The sequence below is a fragment of the Drosophila navojoa genome, chromosome 3, assembly GCF_054131105.1.
Source record: "Drosophila navojoa isolate 15081-1374.11 chromosome 3, UAZ_NAV_1.0, whole genome shotgun sequence".
Taxonomy (NCBI): Eukaryota; Metazoa; Arthropoda; class Insecta; order Diptera; family Drosophilidae; genus Drosophila; species Drosophila navojoa.
Genome location: NC_142891.1, coordinates 7,174,434 through 7,199,820, shown reverse-complemented (window position 1 = coordinate 7,199,820; position 25,387 = coordinate 7,174,434). Strand labels below are relative to the sequence as shown.

Genomic DNA, 25,387 nt, shown 5'->3' with positions numbered 1-25,387 from the left:
CAATGTAGAGGACGGAAGCAACGGCAGCGGCAGCTGAAGAGAGGCAAAGGGAATATCCATAGACCACATTCATTGATCAATGGCAGAGCCAGAGCCAGAGCCAGAGCCAACGACATGTTGGTAGTCGTGGCCGGGCTCATCCGCTGTCTGGGAGCATATCATTAACAGATGTGATTTAAACACGTTCGGCAAATAAAAAACGATTTAGTCTTTATTTGTCGGCCACATATACATATGTATACATAAGTATGTGTGTGATCGCAACTATAATTTGCCCATCAGTAATATGGATTTATGTATTGTCACTGCTCACATATCAATTTGCATGTTAACACGTCTGTGAGAACATGCCAACAAATTGCTAAAGTCAAATAACTTAATCTGTATATGAAAGGTCATTGAGTATGCAAAACTAGTTCGATCCATGGGCCTATATGAAAATAATATATATAAATATATATGTATACAATAAAGAAAGAGTTTTTATGATGTGCTTAAGATTATTTTCCACTCACATATCTAAATCTGTCTATAGAAAACAGTAGCTAATTCGATTGATATGCATATTCGCAAGAGTATAAACCTTTCATATAGATGCCTAGCCCATTTATTTTTACATACATCTGCACTAAATCTTAAGCTTATCAGAACACGAATTAGCACTTTTATTATTTTCCCACATAAATCGTAAAGGAATACGCATTTCTTGCAATGCTCAGATATATTTTAAAGTAGGCATTTATTCGGAAGTAAGAAAACTCTATACAATTAGACCAAATCCTGGCAGGCGCAGCCAAGAGCGATCTGAAGCCGTTAGCTGAATTATTCCAAGCAAAACTACAGAGATTAGAAGAAAAATAAAGAGAAAACTTTTTTTTTGTATTTGGATATGAGTAAATGAACAATTTCTGTATTACCTGGTAGCAAAAGAGTTCTCATTGTTGTGGTATTTGGAATTTGAATGCTATTTGATATTTGAAATTTGTAATGGTAATCTTTTAGCAACAGCTAAGAACACAAATCGCTTGATTTGCTATGGATCGTATTTTATAATAGTTTTAAATGCCATGAAAAACTCTATCGTGGCTAAAAATAACATATATATGTATAAGTATATATTTATTTTGCAACTATATGGAACATCTATATATAGGAAAATAAATGATCTGTAGTTGGTAGAGGGCTGTCTCGCTCCTCCGCGTCTCATTCCGCTCGTTACAAAAACCGTAAGTAAAACCATCACGCCAGAGTTCTATTCCCAACGGAGGGTATAGAAGAGAGTAAACATATAAATTATCTTCGAACTCTATAAAACACTAACATATCAAATATTTATAAACGGTTATATATACATATATGTGTATGTTTCTAAAAATTTATTTACATAATCTCTTACGCTCCACAACATCCTAATTTGCCAAACCACAAATTACAGTTCAATTTAATTAGGCACCAACTAATTGCGCAATGCAAACCGTAAATGCATAAATATGTTTTTATTATGAGTTGATAAACCGACAACAACTAAATCGAAATAAATTTAGAGTCGTTGGATATTATTATTTGTGGTTGGCAATTTTATTGCCAACGCCAAAATCAAATAAAAACATCAAACGCGCCATAATTAAAGCAAACGCAATAATTCCGTTCAATTATACAATATTACAAAAAATAAATGAGACAATTATAACAATAATAAAAATATAATAAAAAAAAAATGTAAAAAAAAACAATGCCGAACATTAATTACAGCCAATCAGTGTTAATGCCTATAAAAAAAAATATATATGTATATATCTATATTTATATATATATATATATATATATATATATATATATATAATGATATAAAACAACAACATGTGGTCTACATTAATGCTGCAGTCGAAAGCCGCTTGTTTATGGCCGAAAAACAGTTAAATCATTTCTCAAGCGGGCGTTAGGCCTGCAGCATTTGGCCAATTTTATGAATTGGTTCCCAGTAGCACAACTGCCAAACTTAGGGCCTATCACACGCATACATAATTTTAGATTTTTCGCAATCAGTTTTTGTGTATAAATAATAAAATAGTAGTATAAATAATATAAATATAAACTATAAAGAATAAGAGAAATATTTTAATTTATTTCGATATAATATATTTTAATTGAAATAGTAAATATATATAATATTCGTAATTTAAGATATATTTCTTTGTTCATTTATTTCAATTAATATTATATAATAAAAAGATTATTATTATTATAATTTTATATAATTAAACTGAAATGACTGTGCATAATTATTAATTAAATATAATGATAATAACATTAATTATTTAAAAAGTATTTCGCAAGTGCATTTATTTCAAATATGACTTTATAAAGTAAATATAATCTATCTTAAATAAATATGATTATAAAATAGTTTTAATATTTATAAATAATAATTTAATATATCATACTTAGTACTTTAATAAAATGATAATACTCATAATAATTAAAACACGTCTTTTAATTAACTTCGCTATTATTTCCTCTCATATATTCAACAAAATTCTATTTCAAATTTGAAAACATTTTCGTATAGTGTAGACTCAATTAAATGCCTCATTTGCTCAATATGTTCTAAATTTGATGGCCTGCCTGCTGTGCTGGGAGCTTTCAACACAATTTTTTGTCAACTGATGCGGGCAGTTGTCGCCGCTGTAATTGAACTGAAGAGTCGCAGTCGGCGTCAGAGTCGGAGTCGGAGTCATAGTCGGAGTCGGAGTCGGAGTCAGCCTCTGCGTCAGAGTCGGTTGCATAAAGCCTCACTCTGAGGCGAATCATTAGAGCTAATCATGCTGAATGCTGAGTGCTCTAATCAGTGTGGCTTTTGCTTGGCAAATCAATTTGTACTCACACTTTCATGTTTTCACTTTCGATTCGACTAATTGAAAACAAATAGGGGCGTGTGTGGTGAGCGAGCCAGGGAAACCGCAAAAATGGCAAAATGGCTGCAACAACAACAACAACAACGACAGCAACGACAACAAATGGTAATAAAAACGAAAACATCAATTACAAAAGCTGCATGGAAATTGTAAAATTAATGACTGAAAATTGAGAAAACGTGAAACCACAAGAAATGCCGTATATATATAAAGACATAGATAGATGGACAGATGGACAGGCGTGGGAGAGACCAACAAAAACAAACTGATTGACAGTGGGTGCTCCAGGTTCGTCTATCTTTATATCTCTCTTTCCCATCACTCGAGAGACGAACCAAGTGAAGTAAACAAGCCAAGTGCGATTATTATACAGCAAGCGAAGCTAGAAGAAGGGTTTTTTTGGTGAATCGTTAGAATAAGTTTTTCACAACTGTGGTTCTTTATTCACCTCTAAACATTTTTTTTTTTTAATTTTTAACAATTTACATTGCCAATAATAATTATTAAAAACAAATTTTAATCATAGCTAAAACATTTAAAATTGTTGAAAACTTTTTCTGTATATATAAACATATGCTAGCGACATTTTTATATACTTGAACAAATTTTAAGCTAAGCTGTCTATTCTTCTAAGTTTCCAAGTGGATAAATGCATTCGAACGAAGCTAAATTTCTCGAGTTATCGAGAAGGCTTAAATTCAAGCAATTAACTGATTAACTTTTGTCTAGAGTTCAATAGAACAAATAGCAAACTCAATTAATTGACAATATTTATAGAACGTTCTACTGCGTGCAATCAACGTACAGTGTATAAAGCGAATATATTCATACTTAGCTGGCAAAGTTTAATTGAAATAGTTGAAATTTCTTGTATTCATATTAAAATAGTCTCTATAGAAATGTAAACCGAATCATATGTAGTTACTTCAATAAATTGATGGCTTGCCCAACTGTTTGGTAACTGAAATAGCTGTGACACATGCGAAATGCTGAAACAATTAGCCATTAGCTTTAACCAATTGGCAGCGCAATAAAAAAAATAATTGTGTTTATAATCAGCTTAAATTAAAATTCCAATTTAAATTGAAATTGTATTTAATAAGCTGTCACGCTGGCATTAAATCGCATGCAAATTCAATTAAACTTAAACCATATGAATATGCAACAATTTGTCGCTGGCAATGCAAGTGCTAGAAAAAAAGTGAGAGGGAGCGAGACAAAGAGGGAGAAGGCAAATAATTATGTGACACTTTAATTAACTTTGAATAATTATAATAGCACTGGCTAATGTAACTTTAGCCGATGCTGAACGTGGAATAGGTCCACATATGTAGGAATCTGGGATTGAGGGTTTCTTTTAAAGGCCCCTAGCAGAAGAATTCTATAGGAAATATTTCTAAATCAAGTTATATATAAAATTTTAAGACAGTTAATATTATTATTTCGTGTTAGCTCATGCATAAACATTTTTATATATAGATATGAATTTATATATAGATATGCCTATTCCAATTTTATATACATTTTTTCTGTCTATCATCTATACACATGCTGCCTATCGTATAACATAATTAAAATATTAATAAAGGCGTTATTATTTTCCTCTGTCTCATATAGTTATTTCGGCAAGTCAGCGCAATTAAAAGTGAATATCCACTGAGAACCATTGCCATAAATTACTTATGTATCTCTTCACATATCTATTGTATGAGGCTTTATCAACACAATCAACGATATCCGCTGCCGCCCAACAAAGTGTAAAAACTACATTAACAAATGAGCTTTGCTGAGTTGTTATTTTCAGGTGGGCTTCAATAATTCCAATTCAGATTCCCAATTTATTCGCGTTGAGCGGAAATTAATGATTGATAAGCAGCATCAAATGACAAATTAATTGATTGAATACCCCCACTGAGTATGGGCATTAAATGAAGCTTTGTGCCAAAGCAATTTCCCAAATGTCTCTGTCTCTCCTTCTCGCTATTACTCTCTCTCTCTCTCTCTCTCTTTGTCTCATTGTCTTTGTGTGTGTGCGGTCTATTTATTGGGAATTGTTGACCATCAAATTAATTGGCAAACAATTGCTTTTCACTTTCGGGATCTTAACCCAAATTAATGCAGCCAGACGCTGCTAATGTACCATTTCGCATAATGAGACAGACAGACATAAGTACTTATTATATTTATATATTTAATAATATGCTTACAAATTGAAATTGAATGCTATTTTAATTGAAACCCCTTTTCTATATGTTGGCCATTATTTCTACATTTGATTGATTCTTAATTAAATAATTTTTAATTTATATAGTATTAACAAAATTTGTAATAATTTATAATTTTGTATATTTAAATACTATTTTCAATCATATGGAATAATTTTTATTTTATTTTCACATTATTACCTATTCATAATTATTATATTATTTATTTCTTGTATTTTTATTTATTTATTTACATATATAAAAAATATATAAATATCTATTATATATGAAAAATATCTAGAAACATAAAATAGAAAATGCTTTGCCGTTTTTTATGCCTAGAATCCCATCAACCTTTACCTAAATTTTCAAACAACATTGATTTTGTTGCTAAGAAAATCCTTTTCTTGTAGGGATTTCGTTTGCACTTTCTTTTGGCCACCATCTCCCTATAGACTATACACTCCAGCAATTAAAGTCTTTGCATTGATCATTGAGAGTGCTATTAAATTATCTGCTGGCACTGCTGAAGGGCACCTCGGCCCCCCGCCTGGCAAGTGCTGCTAGCAGGTAGCTAAACAAGGTGTTGCACACCTGGCCGATGTCGATGGCTATGCCGGTGCTTGTACGGCCGGCACTTCACTGCTGAGTGGCCAACAACTTGGCCAACAGCTCGGCACTCGGCAGTCGGCACTATCGGATGACTTTTTGAATTGATTCCGATGACAAAAGAAATTAAATCGCATTCGTTGCGCCGCAGGACAGGAAACGGAAACGAACAAGAATGAAATGAATGGAATAAAACAAAATACTTTTGCGTCCTTTAAGAGAGAGAAAAACTCGTGTATAAATATCGTGCGGCGTCTTTCAATGTTGCCTGAAGTGAGTCTCCTATGAATGGCTCTTTGGCAAATTGCCCACGCTAAACGCAGCGTATTTCGGCCCATTGATGGCAAATTCATTTCCATTGATGGTTTTGCAATTTGAAAATATTTTAGCTCAAGCTGGGCGGCAAAGCGCACTGAGATGCGTGCTAGTGACAGCTGCTCTGCCCTGCACACAGGCAGCGAGTCCAAGTTGACAAAGTCAAACAGAAGAGCTACGACAATGGATGGGATAGAGCAATGGATCGGTTAGCTGATAGGCTGGTAGGCGTGGCTTGTTTGTCTTCATGTTCCGGCTGTTTGTCTTGAGCTTTGCTCAGCTAATTTGACTTGGCCAAACAAACAGCATCATGAAAATATTAACCCGGCCGCCGCCTGCGGCTCGCTGCTCAATGAATCGTATCGCAATTCATAAAGTTTACTTTTGCAACGAATTTTCGTCAAGTTTGAATTTCGCCTTCAACATGTTTTTCACATCAATCAAGCCTTATCTTTTGAGAGCAAGCAAATAAATAAATATATTTCATTTCATTTCAAGTGTTAGTTGTCACATCATATGCAAATAGAAATCAACATTTTATTTTTAGGCCGTCCACAATTTGTTTATTATATATTTGCCAAGTTGTTTGTTTAGCTGCAGCAGGAAATTTGATAAGATTTCGATTTCTAGTTGTTCATTATCAAGCTTCAATTATGCGAGCATACACATACACATAGAGTAAAGGCATTAATCTCCAACACACAATATAATCTTTTTTATGCTTAAGAGCAAAGAATCAACTTCCTGCGGCAAAAGGTGCCCTTTAAGTAAACATGCGCAGCTGTTGCCTTCAGAGCTTCACAGATGCCAACGTTCTAGGCGAAAGGGCCCTGGCACACAAGCACATATACATATATATTATATATCAATAATAAATCTATATGAGAGTGTGTGTGTTTATTGGCGAATAAATACTTTAAGTATGCATGCCCTAAGCTATATGAATACGCGAATATGCATAAGGCGTATGGAGAATAACGAATCAACTGTAGTGCTCTATATAGAAGTTGACAGTTGGCGACTAGTAGATACCCGGAACGTTGTATGTAAATATAATATTACGTAACAATTGCTCTACTTCTTTCAGGGTAAATTATAATTGCATTTTGGGTTTTATCCTAATTAATTATTTACAGATTACCCATCTTTATTTTTAAAATGTGATCGACTTTGCGGATATGTAAAATATTCGAGGTATTTAGATTTCAAATTAAAGGAAAATATACCTCCCAAAACATAAAAGATATGATGAAATAACAGAAACCTAATGTAGTCGGAAATTGATGAAAACAAATTGATCTAGAAGTTAAAGGATTACATGTAAAATATTATGGACATTACAGAATACGAAGACATCAAAGTTTTGATCATTTTATATAGATTTGCATTTAAAAAATTTAAATTAATTATAAAGAAAGTTTCCACTAGTTTCTTTGAGTGCCTAATGCCGTGCAGAGTATCTTTCAGTCAGGCATGCATGGCTAGAGTATCCCTTTAAAAATGTGTTACCATAATCATATTAAAAACAATTTGATTTGAAAGAATTTTCAGTTATTACTCTAATCTAAATTCTCTATGAATAAACACAATCTCTCTCTATCTATCTCTCTCCCTCCCTCTCTCGCTCACATTCAAAACAATTTCCCGCATTCCCAGCACTGTAGAAAGGTATTTCACATAAAGAAGATTCGATAATGCACTTTATTCCTCTCGGTCGGCAACATTCCAGAATCAAAGTAAAATCTGAGCCGAAGAAATGTCGAGCAGGGCAAATACGTAGCATAAGTAAATAACGAAATGAGTGAGAAGAACCGAACAAAATAAAATAAAACCGAAAGTATGCATAAATCTGTCAAACGAAACGGTGTCCAGCAGCGCAGTAGAGAAACAGCCGCAGACCTCGCTCGCCTCTCGGCTCGTTTGGTCGGCTTGAAATGCGACACTTTTGGCCTAAACGATTTCCAGTTAACAGCGACTCGGGACACAAATTAGAGCAGCTTACAGGTAGACAGACAGGCGAGATTGCGTCAAGCGGCGCTCAGTCTGGACACGGTATTTTATTAGGCGAATGCATATATTACGGTAAAATATGCGCCTCTACTTTATGATTTACAAGCTAAGGGTTAAGCAAAGTGAAGAGGTGCAGCAATTCATTTGAGTTTGCATATTTCATGAAAACTAGGAAATAAACTAAATGGGATGATTTACAAGCCAGCATAGGAATTTCCGCTCAATATTGCATCAGCTAGGCGCCTACATTTATGACAGTCTAAGGGCTAATATCTGAGGAAGAATAGAGAGTGCATCAAAGGAGGCGCCAAGGGAAGAGAGTGCTCGAAATACTGCAGGAGACTGCACTAAAGAGGTGCCTAGCTGTCCTCAAGGAATCTATTCATATTCAAAAATTAAATATACATTAACCGCATCTGCATCTGTATAGATCAGAGCTATTTGCTTAGTTGCCTTTATAAGCAAGTGGAACAAATAGCATATTCACAGCATTTTTAGTCTGCAGCCAAATTTGTAACGTCTATTAGCTATGGCTTTTGCGTAAGAGCCGAAAGACGACAATCTTACTGATGATGACAATGATGATGACTGCGATGATGTTAATTATGATCATTGGGACCCATTTCCCACACACGCTCTGGGAGAAGACAATGGCTCTCGCTTCTCATTTTGATTACATTATTATTATGATATGATGCATTTTTCGTCTTTCGGTCGTCGTCTCGCTGCGCTTTTTGGTCGCAGCTTTTCACTGAAATTTATGGTTTCATTTTCACATCAATCGCCGAGCGTATCCCACTCGCACTCAACTCAACTCAACATCCCAGCTACTCGCATGTGTTACGATGATTTTCAACGGTTCGCAGTCAGTCCCGCTCACGCTTTCATTTGCGTTCGGAAAATGACCCACTTCCGGATTAACATGCTCCGGCGGGACAGACAACAACTTTTACTGTCACTACAGTACACTATTGTTGTTTCTAGTTGTTGCTTTGTTTTTGGGTGGGGATGCATATGCATATACGCTAACATTTGCCATCAAGAGAGTCGAATGAAAATGATATCGGGTTTGTTACAATAGAGACGAGGAAACAGTTGAGAGGTTACGAAAAGAATTTCTAGCGGAAGAAAGCATAGGTAAAACTGCAGGAGAAAAGATGAAGAACATTGGGAAAGAGATAGTGATAGAGAGAGGCAAAAGAAAATCTGACAAAGGCAAAGAGAGAGATAGAGATGGGCCGAGAAGGAAAGACAGGGTGAAACAAGTACAATATATAAACAAAAAGAAAGACAGACGCAGAGAGAGAGAGAGAGAGAGAGAGAGAGAGAGAGAGTGAGAGAGAGGCAGACAGAGAAAGATATAAATGTAGAGATAAATAAATATAATATAAGTTACATACCAAGCTCTTCCAATAAATATATGTCTATAGTAGGAAAGGGTATCAAAACTTCGTTGTTGCCCGAGTTCAATCAATATTTTCATGCAGCAGAATCATACTCAATGGATCGCAACATCTCTTGGAGCAACAGCCCATAGAGCTAGAGCTTCAGTTAGGGCTAGGGTTAGGGCTACGGCTAGATAGCTGTATAGCTGGATAGCTAGGGATAGTTAATGATGTTGTCGCTTGGCTTGGGCCAGACCAAGCATCCGCTGTGTCCGGTGCATAATTGTTGCATGTTTGTTGCACTTAATTGTAATTTATTTGCCATGCCACAGAATGGAGATAAACACAAAGAACGGAAGCAAATATTTTCCGGTGGAAGCGCACAGGGAAATCTCCAACAACAACAATCAAACAATGAAAAAAGTGACAGACAGACAGAGCGAGAGGGAGCAGGAGGGGGAGGGGGAGGGAGAGAGAGCGCGAGCTTGCATTGATTGATTGCTGGTCTGCTCCACAGCCGAGACTATCTGTGGCTGCCAAAGAGTGGAGAGCATTTAACTGAATGCCAATTGGCTGTTAAAGAAGCTGTTTGCAAAATTGTTGCAGTTCGTTCGCTGCATTTTGTCGGCTTTTGCTTAAAGGCAAGCAAATACCAATGCGATCGATCGGCTCTGGGCCGGACAATCAATCAACAAAAGGCCCCAACAGAAGCCAAACCAAGAGCTAATTGCCAGCTAATACGCGAAAAATGCGAATGCGGCGATGCGCAAAGAACGCGTCCGACAAAAGGAAGCTGCACTTCCTATAATGGGCTGACTGCCCCACTGGCTGGGCCAACACCTGAAGCAGCAGCAGCAGCAGCAGCAGCCAATTGGGGGCATCAGTCATCAATCATCAATCAGCAGCCCCAGCTAGGCCAGGCCAGGCCAGGCCAAGAGCTGGACCCACGGCTGTCGTTCGTTGCGGGTGCGGCCTTAGTTTTCACACTCAGAGCAGGCCTAATTGAGTGGATGCTACAACAACAACAACAACAACTGCTATGACTACTACAAAAACTACTATAACTACTACTACCACTACACACACACACATACATAGAGTAGACAACTCCGTTAATTAGCTAGCAGCATCCGAACCCTCCTCAAACACAAATCAAAACGGAAATTGTTTATTAAACAAATCTAGCACTGGGCTTTACTATACAATTACAATGTGTATATAGTATAGTGTGACTGATAATGATATTTTGATTGACTTTTGGTATTTCGAATGATGTGTGTATGCGTGTTATGAACACGAAAATTCCCTCTATAAATAAGCCAGATTAGATTACATAATGAACTGTTTACGCAGAGAAAGAGGCAGGAATTTAAACAAGTTTTAGAATAGAGCAGAATTATGCTAAGGCTACATACCCATAAATAGTATAAAGCACGGCTGTAATAAATATTATTTAGCTAATTATTTTTAGTAAACTAACGGTTTATTCGTGAAAATGCTGAAAATACGAAATATTTTACGATTATATACATATACATACTCGTATATAATAATGTTAATTAATAAATTCTTTGAAGATACTAAATAAATTAAAATGTAAGTAAATACGAAAAAATACTTATATATTTTTAATATTTAGGACTCTTTGGCAATTCACTTATCAATCAGAAAGTCATTATTATGCTCTCAGAGTTTCAATAACTAGAATTAGAGCAAAAGTCGTTCAACCATTAATTTCTCTTAGTGAGTCCCATTAGCTTAGCTCAAGCGCAGCTAAAACTCACTCAAGCAAAGCGTGTGCTTAGGCGTGGGCGTGTATGTCTGTGTCTATGTGTTGCTTGTTCTGTCTGTATAACAAAAAAGAAACGTCGAACGAGTGGAATGGCAGAATGGAATTTTCTAGTCGAGCAATTTATTCATTTCTAAACTTTTATTTGGTAGCGCTTAAACAATATTTCAGATTATATAAAAATAATACTAAATGCTGCAGTTATGTATGTATATACAATTTTAAGTTTTAAGATTCGCATAGCTAATGAGCTTAAAAAATTATGTGCATTTATGTGCTCAATAGAAGTTGATATAAAAAGTATTTTTTTATCTAGCAATTCTTGCAATATAATATAAATAGAGGGCAAAATCAGAAGAGAAAATAACTTTTGATATAAATATTATACTAATACACCAAGTAATTCAACAACAAATTATTAAGATAACTGATTATCTTACTCAAGCAATATTAAGTATTCTAATAGGTATTCATTTAAAAGAATCCCCATAGCAAACATTAGTTTTTCACATAACTCAGGCAAAGAGCTTCCCACCTGTGCATTATTAACTGCAAGCAGCTCTCGCTGGCAAATTTGTTAACGTGTCCATATGTGAACGTGTGCGCATCAAATTAGTTGGTTTTCCGAGCACGTATGCATGGATCTCATTAGGCAGCTTAGCTCATTAATTATGGACACGAACTGCACAATTCCCATAATAATGATCAAATAAGGCTATATATGTATGTATAGACGCTGTGGGAAATGCTCTTAAGACAATGCGCCTCCCGAGCTGCATATGAAAAGTGAAACTGCACGAAATGGAAAAGAAAATGGAAAAACACAATTGAAATACACATAAAAATTGTCAACATTCCGTTTCAGAGGCAGCCGAAAACCAGATTAACAATCAACACAAAAGATTCTCCCACACGAGAGAAGACAAAAATTTCAATTATGCAAATGAATTTTTGCGCCTTCGCACGCGCCAAGCCCCACGCCCCGAGCAGGCGGGGGCGTAGTCTCGGTCTAGATATTGACCACGGGCCACAAGCTAAAGTGTGGGCAGCGGCAAGTAGGCGTCACTTGACTAAATTGATAAAAACTATAAAGAAACAAAAAAAAAACCATGCTGTTGCTGCCGGAATTAGGCGCCAAAATGTTGCGTGGTGTCTGAGCAGCTCTAGAAAATTGATAACTCTCGAATGGGGTATGCCAGCCACAAATGGCAAAAAGCGTCGCTTAACTGCGGTAATCTGTAATCAGCAGAGCGTAAAGGCCATATAATCATTGTTAGCCTTATATGAGCACACGACATTAGCTTAGAAGGCGAACGGCATGTAAATTGCCCTGTTGATGGCTATTTAAATAATTTCAATTTGGCGCAGATGCGGGTTAAGAGTTGTGAAATGTTTCGCACAGAGGCACAGCCGTTAATGATAATTGTGATTATGATTGTAATTGACTAAAAAAAAAACAAAAGGCAGCAGCTGAACTTTCTATACGCAGCACCCACGAATCGTTCGTTATATCATCAGCATATCAACTCGAGATCAACTTCCGTTTGCAGCCACAGCGAAAGTTATCAACATCTCATTACCAGCAGCCTACAACAACTGGAGTCGCCCCCTTTCTCCACTGGGGGTAATTTCAAACGCCAAAACAATGACACATAAAACGACAGCAGCAAAAGAAAATCAAGCGTAACAGCCAGAGCTGTTCGGACTAATGTGTACAGGCACTATATCTGTGATATCTATATACATATATAGGTACTATATATGCACATATATATCATATCAAATGATGGCAGCATGTGAAAAGTTGTTTGCAAATTTATGTTTGTTTTGCTTCGTTTTTTTTGTTGCTTTTCGCTGACAATAGAAAGCAAGGCAACAAGTTGCACAGCATCGCCATCTCTCCCTCTCTGTCTGCCACTATTTTCATCTCTTTCTGTGTCCTATTGAATTACTTGGTAATGTGAGAAAAACAAGTGCAACGTTGACACAATTGCAATTGAGTGAGAGACACGAAAACGCGCTGGCAGCCAAAATCAAAATCAGAAGCAAATTTCAGTTGCTTTTTATATTGCATATACATGTATGTGTATATATATGTATGTGTGTGTATAAATTTATATAAATTATATTTATAAAATCTGTACAGTTGTCTTGTATGTTTTATAGCTGCTTATTTTCCAAGCAACTAAACCTGAAAATTAGGTCTGAGCTTTATATATTATATTTAAAACGCGTAATGCTTATGTGCATTTTAAAAGAGAGTGAAGCCGTTTAAGTTAAGTAGACAAATACTCGTTGTTTACATTTTTAAGTAATTGTATATAAATAAAGTAATAATGGTAATAATAGTGGTTTATGTGCTGCTTATTTTCCAAACAATTGAATGAGAAAATTATATATTTTGTTTTTCCAGTTAAAAGCGAGAGTGAGAAAAAATGTAAACAATAATATAAGCAAATATTTATTTAAGTATGAATGCATTTAAAAGCGAAAATATTGTTTTATATACATATTTAACACAAAAAAAAATATATATTAATATATTTTTTTAGGTATTATTTTGTATTATTATTTTTAAAAAATAAAATAAAAAATAAATAAAAAATAAAAATGATTATATTTGTTTAAAAATTGTTTTGTTTTTCTAAAAGATTTTGGTTAGGAAATTCGTTTAAAAAAAAATGTACAAAAATACATATCTATAGAAAAAATTATTATTTTTGTTTTTTATTGGATTAAAATTAAAAGGAATGAATGAATATGAAAAACACGAAATCGAAGAAAAAACAAATATGATTTACTGGCTAGCTAAATATAAAAAAAAAAAAAATAATACCTTTGTATTAAAAGATAAAATCACATATCCATAAGGGAAATTTTATAATTTTCTTTTTATGTATTTTCTATTAATATGTATATATATATATATGTATAGTTTTTTCTTAAAAATATGTAAATATAAAATGAGTTATTGACTATTTTTGGTACATTATATTTATAAAATTTATATAGTTATATTATATTTTTTTTTCTAAATATTTATTTAGTATTTAATATTTATTATGTTATGTTATGTATTGAAATAAAAAAAAAAAAAATTATTTTAGTTAGAGTTTTATCAAAATATACATATTTCATATGTCATATTATCTTTCTCGAAGTCTCTAGGCAAATATCTATCTAGCTAGAAGCTAAAACTTTGTTTTTGGGTAAACTCTGAAGCCCACTTGTTTGTTTCAAGACGATTGTTGAGGCTTTTAATTTGACATTTATCGCTTTCAAATACATGTCTAACTTTTGGAATAGTCCAGCCGTTGAGTTGAGTTGAGCCGAGAGACTCGCCCACAGTTTGAGCGTGAGATAACCAGATCTTTAGTACAATTACATATAACATTGATGTAGGTCGTCATCGTCGTCGTTGTCGTTGTCGAAGTCTTAGTCGTTGTCTCGTCATGAATTTTATGCCATTTATGGCATGACAAACCCGACATATGGCAAACAAAAAACATATAAAAAAGTCTTTTGTTTTTATGGTACTGAAACAAAAACGAAAAACAGACGCCCGCACAAATGACGTTGTTTGATGATGATGTATAAGCTGCTGCTGCTGTATTTTTTATTTTTCGTATTTTTTATTATTATTATTATTTTATATTTGAGCGATTTTAGGGCAACAGCTGAAGCTTATTTGATATGTGCGCAGATGTTTATTGTCCAAGTGGCTTTAGCCCTAATTCTTGGCCAAGTTCAGCTCCACCTTTTGGCAGCTAATTAATGAGAAGCCCGACAAGTTGGCGCGTGGCAACGTATTCAAAGCCTCATTTTTTTCATTATGCATTTTTCTGAGTCGATTTGTTTGTTGCATTTTTTGTTGTTGTTTGTTTTTCTTTCAAGCGTGGGCTTCGTTTGCTATTGGCCCCGAAAAGCAAGCGTTGGTTGTAGCCGCACAAATCAAAAGTTCATTCATTTAACAAACGCCAACATATCTCAAAATTTAAGTATTCCATTCATAAAATAAAACAGAAACAAGCCGACGCCGCCGCCGCCGCCGCCGCTGTTTGTGAATGAACATGGCCTAAAGGTGTTTACGGCCTTAAAACAAGCTGTTTACCATATGAAAAAAAAGAGCCAGAGAAATTCTAACAGCCCATTATTCTTAGTCAGACCATAAGAAGCAGCAAATTGGCAGCTTAAGCCCAACCCATGTGGTTCTTGGTTCTTCGAATTTACATAGCTTTTAGAAAGGTGAACTTGTTCAGAGATCTATTCTATGATCTACATTCAGGCGAGGGAATACAATAAAATAACTAATCAACAAGGGGATTATCAATGACTGATCGAGCTGCACTTTAGAAACTCCGAGAAAAAACTTAGAGCAGCCGAAAAAAAACTTAAATCGATCAACGCAATTTCAATGCCCTAGGGCAATTTTTGTTGTTGTATATTCATAAATCATTACAAATTGAAAAGCTCACTGACAGACGAACAAACTGGCTAGACTGCCGGACTGACGAGCTGACGGACTGACTGAATGTCTCAGTGGCCCAAAACAAGGCCAAAAAATGTCACCAGCGCGGTCCATGGAAAGTTTTGTAATAAAGTTCCAGAGCACAAACCCTGCAGACCACCAACTTTTGCAACTTTTAATCAATTAAAATACCCTGTAGTTAATAGAGCGTTCATAGAAGGGATGTGAGGCACTGGCCAACTACTGGAATTAAGTAAATAAGTAATCGCTATACTTAAAGTTTGATATAAGTGACTTATAGGGTATACAATCTTCAGCCACACTCTAACTAAAACCAAGACTATTTTTTATAGACATATAAGATTTACAGAGTATCTCTTAGTCGATTTCTTATAAAATGTTAAGCACTATAAATGCATACTAAAAATAACAATAAAAATTTAATAGTATAAATTATGGATTATATTTTAAATTGAGGTCCTTTTGGCAATTTGCAGGGTATCTATCCCCTAGTCAACGTTTTTTCGTAACTAAAATGTCTTTAAATCAAGTATGTTGGTATGTACGCACACATGTATAACAAAACAAAAATTATATATTTTTATAGGGCATTTCCTAGTTGAGCAGATTTAGTTGTTTACCTTTTACAAGAACTTGAATGCTTCAAATAAATACTTATATCCATGTTAAATATAGTAAACACTCAGATCTCAAATGCCAATTTTAGCACTACAGAGTATGGCCTAGTCGATCATTTGCATCTCTGTTTGCATTTGCCTTATGTTTTGGTTTTTTGTAACAACAAATCATAAAACGCACTTAGCCCGCTGTTTACTCCGCGTACTCCAGCAGCTGCCCCAGCTCCCTCGTCTCGCTTTCAGGCGCTGCATAACAACTTAAATAACTCTGGCCCCCTCTCGTCTTTCCCTACCGCCACCCCCTCTTTTCCAAACACCTCTCCAGCTGACCAAACATATTGAGCTCCACTCGCACCGCAATGGCCAAGAGGCCGCAGCTATGCTTTGTGCTCAATTGAAAACTCAGCAAGTTTTCAACATTTTTCGGGGGCTAACTGTACGAACGGGTCGGGAGGGATGTGGGGAGCTATGGAGCTGGGGCCACAGTGCCCCATTCGACTGTGCCGGCCGGCAATTGTTTTGTCAGGTCAAAAAACGCTGATTAAAGCGAGTCTGCGGCTTGACGGCGCAATATGCGCATTCAACTCCTGTTATTTCTATGGTCTTATTGTCGTCGAACTTGTAGCTGGCTCAGTTCTTTTTTTCTTACAAAATATACCCTAACTTTAGTTTGAGCTTATATGATTAGGTGGGTGCAGTTGTAAAGCGTTTGCTATGCAGTCCAATCAAGTAAACAATTGTCAAGTGAAATGATTTGAGACGATTTAGTATATTATATGACCTCAGAAGTGATATCAGCTTAATTGAAAAATAAATTTTATTTATATATATCTAATATATAGTAATACCTGTTGGACTTAAAAACTCAGCAATTGAATAAATAATAAGTTCATTAAATGGTGTAGTTAAGATATTTTAGCTATAATTATATTTAAGTTCTATTCAATTCTATTTATTTAGAATATAATGATATATTAATTTAAATTTTTAGTTATATTTAATTTTATTGTAATTTTATAAGGGATATTTTCATATTTTTATATTCTAGTTATTGAGAGGGTATATTTGAATTGATTAGTATATATTAGACTTATATTTTATATTTCATATTTATATTTTTATTTTATATTTATATTTATATTCATACTTTATATTTTAATATTTTATATTTTAATTTATATTTTATATTTAATTTTATATTTTATATTTTATATTTATATTTTATATTTTATATTTATATTTTATATTTTATATTTTATATTTTATATTTTATATTTTATATTTTATATTTTATATTTTATATTTTATATTTTATATTTTATATTTTATATTGTATATTGTATATTGTATATTTTATATTTTATATTTTATATTTTATATTTTATATTTTATATTTTATATTTTATATTGTATATTTTATATTGTATAATTTATATATGATATGATATAGTCTATATTTTATTTTGTTCAATGTTTATATTTGTTTTATACTATTTTGATCAAATGAACTTGCTTTTCATATACTACTAACTTTATTCCTCTGCCCAAGGGCATACGATTGTCGTACATACTCCGCACTCAAATAACTTCATATTGTTTTGCCTTTATTTGGGTTAAGCGCTTGAACAAACTCCAAGTCATGCATGGCCGAGAGTCGGCCAAAGAGTTGTCCGCTTTTTTGTCAGTTGCCATGGCTATATTTGTTGTTATTGTTGCTGTTGCTGCTGCTGCAGTTGTTGTTGTTGTTGCTGCTGCTGTTGTTCTATCAACAATTGACGCATTGCAGTTCTTGTAGAGCTTCTGGATCACAGCACGTAAATTAATGAGGGGGGGAAATAACGCTGAGAGTATTATAACTTAACATATTTGGAATTTTCATTTGATTTGTGGTTTCGTTTTTCTTTTGGTTTCGCTTTTGCTTTTGCTTCAATGAGCAATTTGTGGTGCGTTTCATTAGGCGTGAACTGCGCGGCGTCACGCCCATCCTTAAGCAGTTAATATGGGGTTTTGTCAGCGTATCAAGAAGAAGCAGCAGAAGCGGCCGCAAGAGAAGAAGCAACAAGTATGCCTATAATATTCAATAATTATAGCCTTGTGCAGCGAAATATGTGAGTTTTGGGAATTTCTCTACTTTTTTACAGAGTTCATTATTTGAACTTTGGCTTTATAGAAATAATTGTAGAAAATAAATAGAAGAATTTTTCATATTTTATGATTAACATATCTCATTAATTTATATTGTAAATATTTATTATAATGTTAAAAAATCCTAAAAGTCATATAATAATATTAATATCGTAGTATTTAAGATTATTAAACTTTATATAAAATATATAGGGCAGCTACTGGACAAAGTTCTTACAGTTTCTATATCTTCAGTCCGAGACAAATTATATAATTCGTATCAAAAATTGACGTAATAGAGAAAGAAATTCGCTGGTTCTACGGCACTATGCAATAACGAATAACTTCAAAGATTATGATTTTTTTTTTTTTGGCTTTGAGGCGTAGACCTAGTTGGAAGACAAAGTGATAAAAAACTACTATGCAGCGGCTGCCAAATTTTTTGTCAGTGCCGTTTCAGCATCCGCCGAATGGAGTCATGAATTCTATGCATTACAACAGCAGCAGCAAATGCCAACAGCAACAACAATGTCGCTGGCCTGGCGACTGCAGAAGCTTTTCTTTTTTTGTAAGCTCGGCTCGTATTTTTCTTCTCTTTCTTTGTCGTTCTGTTGAGCAGCGGAAATTATTATTAATTGCTTGGAATGTGAGGCCCACAAGCTGCCTGCCCCACCCCCCCCCGTCAATCGAGCTCCAGGTGCTCAAGTCCATTCTAATGGCTTCCGTTGGCGTGGCAGCTTCTGTTATGTTTGTCTAATCATTTCTGATGACGTCAAAAGCGGTTTATTCATGGCCAAAACGTGGCGAGTTCTTGGCCTCAAAAACAAAACTCAAACACCGAACGTACATATGTATAATGTATGCAAGGCGTGGATATTGCGTGGATTCTGTAGATTAATGTGGAGCAACTCTTTAGTTCAATGGCCTTGGCCACGCTGAGGAAGACATTTGACAGGCCAGGCGGGCCCCAAAGCTCCCAATCGCCCAGCAGACAGCGTGGGTAAGAATTGTAGCCATACGGCAAAGAAAGAAAAACGTGGCCAAGCGTGGCCAAACATAATGGCTAGCCGCCACACAGCTCCACTCCACTCCAACCCAATGCAATTGCAATTGCAGTTTGTAGTTTGTTGGGAGCCAGGGGAAATTTAGTCGAACGGCAACTGCAGCACTCCAGCGTTTCATATGACTGACTGACTGCTAGCCAGGCGGAAGCAGCAGTTGCAGCTAGAGTTGAAAGTGGAACTGGAGTGGGAGTGGGATTGGGATTGGGATTGGGATTGGAGCTGCAACAGACTGCGGCAGCCACAGTTCAAGTCAAGGTGCAGCCGTTGAAACGTGCCAGCTGTTTGCACTCCTCCTCCTACTCATCCACCTCATCCTCCTCCTCCTAAAGTCTCTCTAAGATTTACAATCGGAAGGCGGAGCTCGGAGAAGCTGTTGCTCTTGTATTACCCAATGCGCAAGGGGTGAACGGACTGGCATTTGCGTAATTGTGTTTGAATGCCGGAACGAACCTTTCTTTATGTGCCACCATTCAAATCGTAATGCAACAACATTTGCAACAAATTGATTGGAATTGGCAAATCAAAGTGGCTTAAATAGCGTGACCAAATAATGGAACTAAATTGTTGCTTGCATTAATCATAATGGCATTAGATTTGCTATTTATATTTGCATTCCTATATAATGCATTTATCACTTTCATATGATTGTTGTATGTTTGAATATTTTAAAAACTATTTGTTATTATTATATAAATTAGACAGTTTTATGAAGGTAATTTACTTAATACTCACATATCAGTAAATATTATATAGATGTATAGTAGTAATATTACATGTAACTATATATTTTCCACAACTTTCTTTCAGTTTTCCTTCCTTTCACCTCTCCTCGCTCGTTTCTTTCATTATAATTCACTCATAGTTCTCGTATTACATACATATCTCATATACGCATATTTTTATTTCCCATACACATCATATAAATGCTTATTTATTTCCCATTCTTTTGTTATATGATATATTTAGAGACATTATCTGAACTACATACATATTTCAATGAACACGTTATTCCCAATTTCAAAACAAAAACACATAAATACATTACAGTTGGCTGCAACTGCGTGCCAAACAAATAAATTTAGACATTGTTTTTCTTCTTAGCTCCCACGCTTCAAGAGGCGTCTCCATAAAGTATAAATATAAAAGCAGCCCACTTGCCGAATTTTTGGGGCCATCTTTAAAACAGCTCAAGCTGCACAAAATTCGCAAAAATATAACAGCATTGATACTCTCAGCTGGTATATATATCTAAAATGTTAATATATTAAAAAGTATTCAATTTTATCCAAAGAGGTTGAGCTACATTATAGAAAAGACAATATACTCTCTCTCTCTCTCTCTCTCTCTCTCTCTCTCTCTCTCTCTCTCTCTCTCTCTCTCTCTCTCTCTGTCTCTCTCTCTCACTCTCTCTCTCTCTCTCTCTCTCTGTCTCCTATCTTAAAACAGATTACTCACACGTTTAAAAGATATCTAGCTATTGTTTATATACACAATTAATCATATTGTGGGAGTAGTTTATTTGACCAAAAATGTTGTTTATTCTTGTTAAATGCAAATTCAACAAAAAGCAAAATGTTGTTATGGATCCAATTACTATATATCTAAGGCACAGCTGGCATAATAAATAACATACATATAATAAACAACAAGTTAGAAATGAAAAATCGAGAATGCTCGACTTAGATATACCCTGGCTAATGTAAAGAACTGATAATGCAAAGAGTCTACGCGTCTATTATATATATTTACAGAGATATATGTACATACATATGTATATATGGACCAGAGTTCTATTATATATATATATATATATATATATATATACAGAGATATATGTATATGTATATGGAACAGACTAGCTCGACACAATTCGACGGTCTTATTTATAAGATATATACTATATATGTATATATAACTTATACTTATAAGGTTATATTCCCATAATATTCTAAGTTCTCAATATCTTTTTTTGTCTCAGCACATTTTCATGCATATTGCATATGTACATATATATTACTTCTACCTATTATATATTATGTATATACATATGTAAACCCTAACATTACATTAATCTATATCAATAGATTCATTATCATGTAAAACCCACGTAATGTCTTTTGGCCACTCGAGTTGCTCAAGTTAGGAGCTAAATTTTGCACCTCTTCAGCTATTATATTCACTGTCTGCAATATGAAGTCTGTTTAGAACTTTCGACCTTATCGATCATGTGGGCTCGAGTATCTTAACTTGGACTGCGTTTATCTGCGATTTGTTTGTTTGTCTGTTTGCTGTTGTTGTTGTTGTTGTTGTTGTTGCTTTGCACAATGTTTGTTTATTTTGACACGTTCGTTGCGTTGGCGACTTTTATAAATTGCTTGATTTATTGTTTCTCTTGTATTTCCGTATTTTGATGCCCAGCGTCGCATCGGCTCGGCTTGCCCCCATTTATGATGTTGTCTATGTACATTTAGGGAGTATTTTTAGGCACTTGGCTGCTGCTGCTGCCGCTGATCTGTTTGTAATTTGTTTATGGCAACTGTTGGCTCGATTAGACGGGCGCGTTGACAGCCTCACAGCTGATGAACTCTTTTTGAAGCGGCGGCGGCGGCAGCAGCAAGCAGACGACAAGCAACATGTGTGGCGGCAACAGCTATTTGTATTATTATATATAAATATATATGTATATATATTTCTTCTTTTTTTTTGTTTGTTTATGCCGCGTGGCAAGACACACAGCATGCGGCGACAACACCAACAACAACAACAACAGCAGCAGCAACTGGAAAACTGTCTGCTCTAATGATTTTGACCCTGAACGAATTTGAAGTGGTTGCGGCTGCAACGTCTGCCACTGCCACTGCCACTGCCACTGCTCTCCACTATAAACATGTCAGTTCCCCAGTCTGGACCGCAACGAAAGCATTCACAAATCTCAACTATTTTTAAACACTCTACAAATGAAACTAGGTAAAACGACAGTCGAGTAAATAAAAAATACAGTAAACATCAATAATAATATATGTAGTCGACCAATATAGCATCAGCATTGCGAGGCAAGCATAAACCTGAGCAACAACTAAAAGTCCGTTATATTTGATATACTATTTTACTTTAAAGCAAACACAAAATCTATAAATCAATATTTTCAATTATTAAATTATTATTTCTAATTAATATACTATGACCAATATTATTTGTAATTTTGCATTTTTATATAATAAAAAAAAATAATAATATTAAAAGAGAAAAATTTATGGTTTTAAATTTATAATTTTTATTTTTTACAATATACGTTTATTGGCTTTTTTAATAATTTATTTATTAAAAATATTTATATTTATTTATATAATTATTTTATATAATTATTAAAAATATTTATATTTTTAATAATTTATATAATACTAAAATAATTTAATTTATAAATTATAATTTATATATTAATAAAATATAATTTATAATTTAATTTAATTTATAATTCATAATTAATATAATAATAAATTATGATTTATATATGAAAATTATTTTATTTATATTACTGTGGCAAATTAGTTAATTGTTTATTTAGTTATACATACTACAAGTTTTAGTAGATATAACCCAAACTCAGGGTATTTTCTGGTTACGCGTAGGCTCGCATTAAAATTTCTTGTAATTGCTACTTCTGGTAATTGCTAATATGAAAGTTTGAGAGCCTGCTGCTAAAATAATTGAAAAACACGGCAGGCAATGACAAATCGCTAACAAAAGAAAAGCCACAGGAATAGAAAATGATATCGAGTTGATATAGCGAGGAAGAAAAGACAAAGAAAAAAGGCGGCGTAACGAAATATTAAGAATGGTATCAAAAGAAGATGCGCAGACAGAAAAAAAATCAAAAATAAATATAGATTACTCAAGTCGAACACAAATTAGTATATAAATCAATAATCCAATAGACATTAAATACATATATGTATATTTAAAGATTATTATTGTTTTAATATTATTGAGGATTGAAATGAAAAGAAATCAAAATATTAAATAAAAATATCAATATTAATAATAAAATTCTTTAAATACACATTTAATATAGAATGCAAAGATTTATTTCAAATAGATGTGGAGATCAAAGAACAAAGATATCTCTGAAAATCTGAACTAGAATTAGAAAGCTAATAATAATATATTCAAAATACTTTATAGATTTATATGAATTGTATTAAAATATTGTGAAAGTGGCTTCGATTATGAATCGAATAGTTTAGAGAGTGACCACATCTAGCTCAGTGCCCAAGTCCAGATTCGACCAGCCCAATGCATTGGTCATCAGGCTGAGCAACTGTTGCAGGGGCACGCCCATTTTGGACAGCTCGTCGCGCAACGCTCGATACTCTGGCAGGGCGCGCAAGTTGATGAGAAGACGGCGGAACTCTCTGCTGCGTATGTGGCGCACGGCCGTGGCCAGCTCCTTGTCCGAGGCCAATTGTCGTCTATAGAGATCCCGGAGCGCCGCACGCGGCAGAGCATCGCGCACATCCAGCAGCAGGCCACGGATGCCCTTGCGACGATTGGGCAGCGGGCTGCTGGGCGCCTCTGAGAGCTGGGCATTGAAGAGCAGACGCACATACTCCATGTAGTAGCCATAGTTGAGTTTCAGGGTGCGGCACAAGAAATCCTTTTGGGCGATTTTCTCCTTGATCTGATTCAGGCGCATCACACGCTCCTGGAATTGCTCGCTGCGCAGCAGCTTGACCAGCGCTCGCACCTCCGGATCCTCCCGGGCATTTGACAGTATATTGCGCAATCGATCCGCTGGCAGCAACGGACGAGCGTTGCGTATGAGAGCCGTTAGGCCCCGTTCGTTGTCAATGGGGCACACGTTGCCTGCCTTGACCTCGTCCACTTGTGTGGGTGTCACTGGCTCCTGCTGCTCCACTGACTCCTTCTGTGTCACTGGCTCCTCCTGCTCCACTGACTCCTTCTGTGTCACTGGCTCCTCCTGCTCCACTGACTCCTGCTGTGTCACTGGCTCCTCCTGCTCCTCCACCGCCCTCGCCTGCCTGCTCTGAGGCTCGTCACTGGCCAACCAATTGATTTTCTGCGCCATCATCAAATCTCTTTCCTGAGCACTCGGCTCGCCGAGCTCGGGCATAGGAAAGCCAGCGGGAAACTCAAAGGAATCATCCGTTGTGAAAGTTTCCTCTGGCTCCCATGAGACCGCAGCCACCAGCAGCAGAGAGCAACTGATTTGTATGAGCAGCCGATACATCTTGATAACAATGGGAATACTGTGCCATTGCCAAAATGCTGATGCACTTTTTATATAACCAGCGCCAGCAGCAGAAGCAGCAGCACAGCAGCAGCAGCAGCAGCAACTGAATCACAGCCCGGTGCTAACTTATCTTATGCTGTTGACTCAATACACTCTGATATTTGCCCAACATCTTTGCAGGCAAACAAGAGAAGCATCAGAACAAAAAGTGGAATAACCTTCGGCAGAAGCTCATCAATCTTGCATATAGTATACGAATTCCACAAATAACCACTGGAATCCACAAATATCATCATTGTCATCATCTGTAGCAGGGCCAACAATCATTTGACAATTTATTGCTATACCCTGTATAACCCATTAAGAAAGGGTTGCCTTAGCAGGCCGCACTCTTCTTACTGCCTACAGGGCATACCCTTCCTAACCGTCCCAAAGATATTAAGTTTACGACTGCCTAATGCGTAAAGCTCCTTTTACTGTCCATAAAGATGGGAAATTGTTCTGTTTTCCACTTTCCTTTTCACTTATTTTAAAGCATATTTTTGGCAATTTTCTTGCGAAAATCCATGCAGAAATAATGAAAACGATTTTGTGTGGGCTTTTCATAGAACAAAA

General features: G+C 35.2%; 1 protein-coding gene and 1 long non-coding RNA gene across 2 annotated transcripts; both read right to left on the bottom strand.

The window, feature by feature from the left end:
* Positions 1 to 139: 139 nt before the first annotated feature.
* LOC149091658 (uncharacterized) lies at positions 140 to 1,050 on the bottom strand. Its single transcript, XR_016196546.1, has 3 exons — positions 918 to 1,050; positions 516 to 837; positions 140 to 430 (listed from the first exon to the last, which is right to left on the bottom strand). It is a non-coding gene; the product is annotated as an uncharacterized LOC149091658 (long non-coding RNA).
* A 22,527-nt stretch (positions 1,051 to 23,577) lies between these two features.
* LOC115564668 (uncharacterized) lies at positions 23,578 to 24,810 on the bottom strand. The gene has a single exon (XM_030389243.2). It carries the CDS (start codon positions 24,767 to 24,769, stop codon positions 23,762 to 23,764), a length of 1,008 nt encoding a protein of 335 aa, XP_030245103.2. The 5' UTR covers positions 24,770 to 24,810; the 3' UTR covers positions 23,578 to 23,761.
* Between the last annotated feature and the right edge of the window lie 577 nt (positions 24,811 to 25,387).